Raw genomic sequence first — 7,878 nt, 5'->3', positions numbered from 1 at the left:
TTTTTTTTCTTTACGGGGTCGTCCGCCCCTTGGCCCGCCGGGGGGGGGGGGGGAGGGGGAGCTGCCAGCAGCCCCTGGGCTGTTGGGCGCCCCTGGTCCTTCCCTTTACAGTGGCAGCACCCCCCCAGGTGGCATCTGCCCACTAGCAGCCTGCCTGGGTAGCCCTGGGGGTCACCGGTGCTATGGAGGGAAGGTCCAGTGCCCCCCCACTTCTTTTTTTTCCCCCCTGATGGAGCCTGCCTATGTGAGCTTGTCATGCAGCAGGGTCCTAGGGGTGGCCGTGATCTCCCCTAGTGTCCCCTACCGTGCCAAGTTTACTTTAAAGCACACTTGTTCTTGCCCACCATGTCTTGATCTTTTATATAAATAAAAGGGAGGCTGCCTCTCGTCTTCTTGGACACAGTTCTACTCCTGTGCATTAGCCGTGTTGCACTAATGGGTGTTCCTGCACCCCCAGCCTTATGGGCTATGTGTGGCTCCAACAGCCCCTTTACCACGCCCCAAGCCTCGCTAATGTACCGGATGTTGTTCGGTCAGTCTCACTCCCTGCGCCCTCTCTGGCGCTTGGGCTCTCTTCAACCCTTGTCTTGCAACTTGCACCCCACAGGTGCTCTGGCTTTCTGCAGCCTTGTCTTGCAACTGGGCCCTCTGGCACTCATCAATCACTGCCCCCTTTGCCTCGGGGCTTCTCTCACTGCCCCCTTTGCCTCGGGGCTTCTCGATCTCAGTAGGGCTCAGGTGGCCGTAGCCGTGCCTGGCCCCAGCTTTCCTCCTCAGGGTCTCAAACCCCCGTGCCTGGCCCTTTGCTCTAGGGCTACGGTCTGCGTTCCCCAAAGTGCTGCACCTTCTCTGGTGCCAGGGTCAGTACACCCCCAAATGCTGTTCCCTCTCTGGCATCAGGGTCCCCACGCTACCGTGGCCCCCTTCCTCCAACGCCTAATAGCCTCACCAAAACCACCGGTTGTAAACAGCAAACAGAAATGCAAGCCTCTTGTCTACAACAGAAATTCTAGCCACTTGGCTATAACATTAGTCCTGCTACATCAGGAGTACTCTATCCTTCCCCCAGTCTCACAGCTATACCTGTGGTCTAGCCTCTCCTTTTTGGTCAGTCTGGCAGAGCTCCTTCCTCTACGGCTGCTAGCAGGGAACTGACTGCCTGGCCTCAGCCTGGGAGTTATCTAGGAGGCAGGCCCTGCCCCTTCCTGTCAGCTGACCCACAGTGGTTGCCCTAGCAACCCACAGCTGGGCTCCTTACTTATGGAGCAGTACGTAGCAGGCATCTCAGTGCCCTGCTACACACCTCCCCTCTTTATAGGAGCAGAGCACCGAGGTTCTCTGCGACAGAGCTGCTGATGGGTCATGCAACCCTGGGGCTGTGGAGGAGCCTTGTGCTTCCTTCCATGGTTGTGGTGTCCCCCAGGGCCACCTGGGCAAGGTGGTAGCTGGGTGGGTGCTGCCCTAGCTTGCAGGCAGCACCCAGCCCAATCCAATGGTCCAAGGGGCATTAGAATCCCAGACGTGCTTAGGGAAGCTCAGGCTTGGTGGGCTTTCAGTGCCCTGTGCACTGTCCCCACCACCTTCCTACTGCCTGGAACCACCCAGGAATGGTCTGTCTTGTTCCTGGGGCAGTGCAGGAAAGTAGTAGTAGGGTGACTGGGTACACTGGCGGGTGGTGAAGGTGCCAAGATTGGTGCATGGGACACTGGAAGCCTGCTAACCCAAGCTTCCAAGAGCCTGCCTGGACTTCTTGTGCCCTGTGTACCATCCCTGCCACCTTCTCTGGCCACTACACATGTACATGTGCACAATTTTTTTATCCACAACAGGACAATTTGCCCTGATCAAACTAAAATACATCTGAGATGATCTAAGTTGCCATACTCAAATTTTGACATGAAAAAAGTGGACCATATGCACACTGTGGCATCATTATGTTAGACAGATGATGATTTCTCATAACTTTTTATTATGTGTACATGGCCCCACCATCACATGTACAAGTGCCCCAAATGAACAAACTTCAGAAGTGTGGTTCAGATAGACCTTAAGTAAACTTTTGGGTGTTCATCAGATTGTCAATGTCTGCAAAACTGGCTTAGAAACTTTTTTTTTCTAAGAAATAAAAGAGCATTTAGAAGTGGGCAAACTCTTATTCACAAACATTTGTTTCTTCTTTCAGCTGAAATGTATTAGTTTGGAAGCCATATTAAAACAGGAAAAACTATCTAAAAATTTTAAAAGAAAAAGTTAACCATATTATCTTGAATGCATTCTGAAGTTAAATTAAGACCTTGCATTAAATTCTAGGACTTTCTTACTTTGTCTGAATGGGTTCGCCAGATTCTAATCGCCACCATAAGAAGTGGCTCATATCCCTTTATGTAGGCATTTAGTTATATTGTAACATCATTTTGGTTTCTGGGTTCCCCAAATATTCATTATGCAACCTGTTTGGAAAGCAAATTTTAGGTATCCTCTTTTTATGGATGGTGAAACTGAGAGATGAATAAATTGAGGGTATGATCACACAAATATAATGATTCCCTTCATAAAATGATAAAGCTCCAAATTTACTAGTGTGTAATTTTAGCTTATGACATTTATGTAGTTTTAGTTTTGGTTTATTTAACATGGTTGTCTGCTTTAGTAAGGGACTGGACTTCATAATCATGAGCTCCATATAGTCCTGTGTTTTTGTTTTGTTTCATCACTGTAAATCAAGTCTCAACTGAAATGTAGGAATTTATATTGCCATGAAACTAGTGTGAGATCAAAATCTGGCCCTGAATAACTTGTCCAAATGCCAGATATACTGATTTTTCTCCCCTCCCCTCCTTTTTTTCTGTATCTTTCCTTCCATAAAGCATTGCTGCAGCAATTTTAATAGGCTATAAGATTTTTAAGGAACATATAACATTTTTTTAAACATTTGATTTAATATATTGGAGCTCATGTGCTTCTGATATTTTAAATTCCCATTTTCTTTGTAAATTGTTCAAGATAAAATAGAAATTACTTATGTTCTCCCATTTCACATGTCAGATAATAATACAAACATTTCAAGACATCAAATTTCACTTAAAAAAATAAATTGTTTGTCATTTATTCAACAAACCACCTAGGAGAGAGTGACAGGAACTGTTCTACTCTGCAATATAAAAATAATAGGATTTATGCTGTGCTTAGTATAAAACCTGATAAAAAGTGTAATTTTGCAGCTGTTTCCTAAACTTCTTAAACTGCTTTTTTCCCCATGATATAAAAAGAGTACTTGACTGTTTTGGATATGTTTTTGCACTAATTAACCACTCATCTTCCATGTTCATGGAAGATAGATAAAAGCACAATGTATTTGGATAACGTTTTCATGCCTGCTTTTTTTAATCAACAGGGAAATTTAGAGAAGAATTTAAAGCAGCATTTTCTTGTTGCTTATGTGGCATTCATCATCACCAGGATGAGCGTCTCACCAGAGGGCGTGCAAGCACAGAAAGCCGAAAATCCTTGACCACGCAGATTAGCAATTTTGATAATGTTTCAAAACTTTCAGAACACGTTGTACTGACTAATATAAACACAATTCCAGCAAATGGTACTGGACCTATTCACCACTGGTAGTATACTTATCCTGATGTCTTTTAATGCCTTTGTAAATTAAAATTTGGTCATGCCTCCAACAGTCTTTTTACCAGTGTCCAGAAGGATACAAGGCAAAAAGGAGTTTAGGATTGCAAACTAGCAGTAAGCAAAATTGTTACATAACCTGTTTTATACATTAAATAACAACTTTTTTAAAAAAACCCCAAACCTTTAGAAACATAATTTACTCTGCTTTTAACATGTCTAAGATATGTGGGAAGAGAGTATTAATTTTTTGCCTTACTACATATATTGGGTCCCTACTTGCTTTGGTTTCCAAATAAACAGCAGGTATCATGAAATGTGTAAAATTGGAATTGGAATATTTTTGCAATAAGCATATATTCAACTTCTATCTGATTCTCTAAATATGCCAAGATAGAGATGACTTTTTCAGAAGAGATATGTTAACTAAGCTCTTTTTTTTTAAATGGAAAGTAAAAAATAATTTCAATTTACCAACTCTGGAGATTATCAGAATGTCAGATGTTAGATTGGTATTGCATTCCCCCCAGTTCCTTCAGTTAGTGGAAACAGCTGTATAATTTACTGTTTGATGTACCTTTTCCCTTTATATGCCATTAGAGCTAAACATTACACTTTCTTGATAGTGTTGGAGCAAAGGCCATATCTAGGCCTCATGTGACTTTGGTTTAGTTCACTAAAGGGCCTTTTCACTGCAGAAAAGCAGTGTTCCAGTTGGGAATCACACATAGAGATTAATAGGGGTGTAAAAAGTGGGCAGTATTAGATCTGGAATGGGATTCGGCCTGATTCGGGGGACAGTGATTCAGTTCGCTGATTTGAATCACTGTCCTGATTCAATTCATCCGAATCTGAAGATTCAATTCTGATTTGGAGAATCAGTAATTCGGCTGTAGACACAGCTTTATATGTTTTTTCTATGTAACTCAAGGTACCAGGCATGGCTCATGAACGCTGAGATAGTGGAGAGAATGGAGCATCCCACAGGAACACGGGGAGGGTCAGCTGCCCAGTGCAGGAGGGACTCCTTCCCATGCCCCTTTGGCTCAGCGATCAGCCATGGGGAGACCCCAGGTGCCTCCCCAGACCTAGGAGGCACCAATCACTGAGCTGGGGGGTGGGAGGCTCCCCTGTGCACTCAGCAGCAGACCTAAAAGTGGACCTGAAGTTCTTCTGGTCCACCTCTAGGTCCACCACGAAAAGCGTGGAGAACCCACCCCCCCCAGCACTTCCATGGGATGCCCCATTTGCCCCACCATCTCAGTGTTCACAAGCCGTGCCTGGTATCTTGAGGTATATAGAAAAAACATATAAAGGTGTGTCTATGGCTGAATCATCAAATGTCTCCGAATTCATTTGGAGGCTTCTGATTCAATTTGGAGAGATTATCTCCTGATTCTATTCAGATTTGAAGATTCGGCCGCTGAATAGTGTCTAAAATTCTTCTAGAAGACTGGACTCGTACATTAGCTTAATTCTATATTGTGTTATTTACTATAGCAGATATCCTCCAGGAATGGAGGAGTAAAGATGATCCCATATTTAACAATAAAACTAAGCAGCAGCAGCATTGAAAATGGGTATAATTGCAGGCACAGGTCAGGGTGAGCTATGAATAGTTCACTCTGTTTAAGCGAATAACCTTGGAACCGTAAAGAGGCTATGTGTTTACCCAGAGTATCCACTTATCCAAGCCGAATATAAGCAAGCAATACTTGTTAAGTACACAACATTGTCATTGTTGTGACTCCACTTGTGCTTCATTTTTAGGGTTTCTAACAGTTAATTTGAAGGCACTAAAACAGGCCATGAAAATGAAGGAGCTAGTCTGTTTCTGTTATTCCTGTAACATTATCAACCTTGAAACTGACTAGATCCCTTCATTTTCAGAGCCTGTATTAGTCACTGTAGGGGCAGCTATTAGAAGCCTCGATAGCAAAATCAATCATGAAACTAACTAGCTGTTGTCATTCTCAAAGCTTCTAAGAGCAGCCCTTGGAGGTCTGCTTTCCTTTCAACATTTCTGGCACAGTTAAAAAGAGTGTGGTTGGTAACCAAGTGGACAATTAGTGTTACAGTTAGTATGCAGTTAATAATTAAGTTTCAAAGTAAACAGTGAAGCTGAGAGACGCTATGTACTGAAGTAGTTTATGCACTTAACTGATAAGCAGATAATCAGAGTCTGTTGCAATGTAAGTGATAGGCAACAAATTGGGATTGGCAACAGTTTATGTAGTTAACTTAATGATGTACCTATGCAGTATGCCTATTAGCATTAGCCATCTCCCAACCACTATGTAACATGGACAGTCATGATAAAGCCTTTGTATATCTATCTACCTTACAGTTTCCACACCTAAGCAGGACCAATCAACAAAAAGGGTGGTGATGATTCAGAACTGGTCTTCTAGAAAAATCTTTGATTCCATTTGCACATTTTGTTCAATGTTTATATAGAATAATGTATTTGTTTCACTTGACAAAGTTTATTCAGTTTGGTTTTCCCATCTTCTCACACAAAAATTTTGTGTTCAGAGGCTGGCTTCAATGGGAAGGTATCCTGGCTGGGGACCAGGCTAGTAAGCCAGTCAACCTCTGCTGCTGGAAACACTGCTCCTGCCTACATTCATTATTTTCATTATTCTCACCTCCTTTGCCTATCCCTGATCTGCATGCAATTGCTAAGAATTAGTAGTGTTTTGAGCACATTATCAAATCTTGTTAAGGAACAAGCCAACTTTTCAGCTGAATATTAAATAAGCAGCATTTGGCACTTAGACCTGAGAGAGTAGCTGGCTTGAGAAATTCTATTTTACCCTTGTTTAATCAAGACATCTGAGCATCCTATGTTCCCAGACAGAATATGATACTTTTAAAGATGAATTTAGGATTCCCAATCAATAGCCAATGCCTGTAATATTCATCATTAATGCAAGAATGTGTTGTGAATCAGACTTTCCCATAGACTTTGGGAAGAGGTTGCCTAAAACATTGATAGAAGCAGTTCTAGGTGGTCATGTTACTAAAGTTTTCATTAGCTGTGTTCTGTCCAAAGAGGACCCCAGCCTCCAAGTGAACCAATGGCAACTTTCACGAGCCATAAAATAACCTTAAACTATATATTATATGTTACAGGTGCCACGGCCATATACAGCCCATTGAAGTCAGTGGAACTGCACCTGCACATACCAGGGATGAGCATAACTACAAGTTTAGATGAATCAGAGAAAGTTTCTGTGGAAGATACTGGGACAACTGAGAATACAGAGTGGTCCAAATATACCCCTGTGGCTACTAAGCTGACATCCATGGAGTTACATCAAGGATGAATTTGGGCCCATACATTAAAGGCTACTTGAGAATACTTGGGAATACCAATGTCTTTATACACCATGTGATAGATCACAACAATTAGACAAAGGGATTCCTCCAAAATGACTGCCTCTTCAATTTCCTCTCAATCTTATGGAAACGTACTTACCTCATAATGTGCTAAGAACATGCATCTTTGCAAGTCTTTTTAAAAGAACGCATTGTATCATGCTTTGTAAATACTGTAGGTATTTATTTTATATATATTTCAGATGCCATGTAACATTCTAAAATGTATCACATAAAGAGCTACGAGTATTTGAAGGCAAAGAGTTAGAAAACCATTTAGTTTACATCCTGAAGCTATTCATGCTGGATTTAATTGTGAGACACAGTTACTCTTCTTACGCACCAATGAAATTTTACACTTCAACAACTATGGTATACTTTTTTACCACATTTTCTGCAGTTTCTCTTGAGATTGTTATTGTGGTATTCACAGCTACTCATTCCAACATAACCACATCCTTAGTCATAGAATATTTGTTTTCTCTATGTAATCCTAAACTGAGAATTCAGAGCCATTTTCCTTTAAACTTGGGTGCCTAAAGTCAAGCATCTAAAAAAAGCAATCTGATGATAAAAGGTGCTGAGAATCTGAAACTACTGCTCAAATCAGTAGGAACTATAAGGGATTGGCCATTGAAATTCAGGCTGCTTTAAGACTGGTGCCTAACTTTAGCAATCAGTGTCTAAAAATGTTAGTCTCAGTCAGGTCCGCTGTGGTCTTACTGTGAAGTTGAAAACACCAATTTGTCTCATTTGTTTTTAAGGTTTGCTATTTCAGCTACTGGTTAGGACTTAGATCTTAGTAGTTAATAGATTTTACTGGAAAATTCTTTTTTATCCATGGAAAAAATTGAGTTTCAACAAATATAA

At 41.7% G+C, this 7,878-nt stretch overlaps 1 protein-coding gene across 1 annotated transcript in view; it reads left to right on the top strand.

The window, feature by feature from the left end:
- The window catches only part of HCRTR2 (hypocretin receptor 2), a 70,712-nt gene extending 66,920 nt beyond the window's left edge, over positions 1–3,792 (top strand). Inside the window, exon 7 of the mRNA XM_019520559.1 lies at positions 3,395–3,792. Coding sequence (XP_019376104.1) covers positions 3,395–3,621 — 227 coding nt within the window. The 3' untranslated portion in view covers positions 3,622–3,792. The remainder of the gene's footprint in view (positions 1–3,394) is intronic.
- The last annotated feature ends 4,086 nt before the right edge of the window (positions 3,793–7,878 follow it).

The sequence above is a fragment of the Gavialis gangeticus genome, unplaced genomic scaffold, assembly GCF_001723915.1.
Source record: "Gavialis gangeticus isolate Ggan-Ray unplaced genomic scaffold, GavGan_comp1, whole genome shotgun sequence".
Classification (NCBI taxonomy): Eukaryota; Metazoa; Chordata; order Crocodylia; family Gavialidae; genus Gavialis; species Gavialis gangeticus.
The sequence above is the reverse complement of the archived record's forward strand: the minus strand, read 5'-3'. Positions and strand labels throughout refer to the sequence as shown.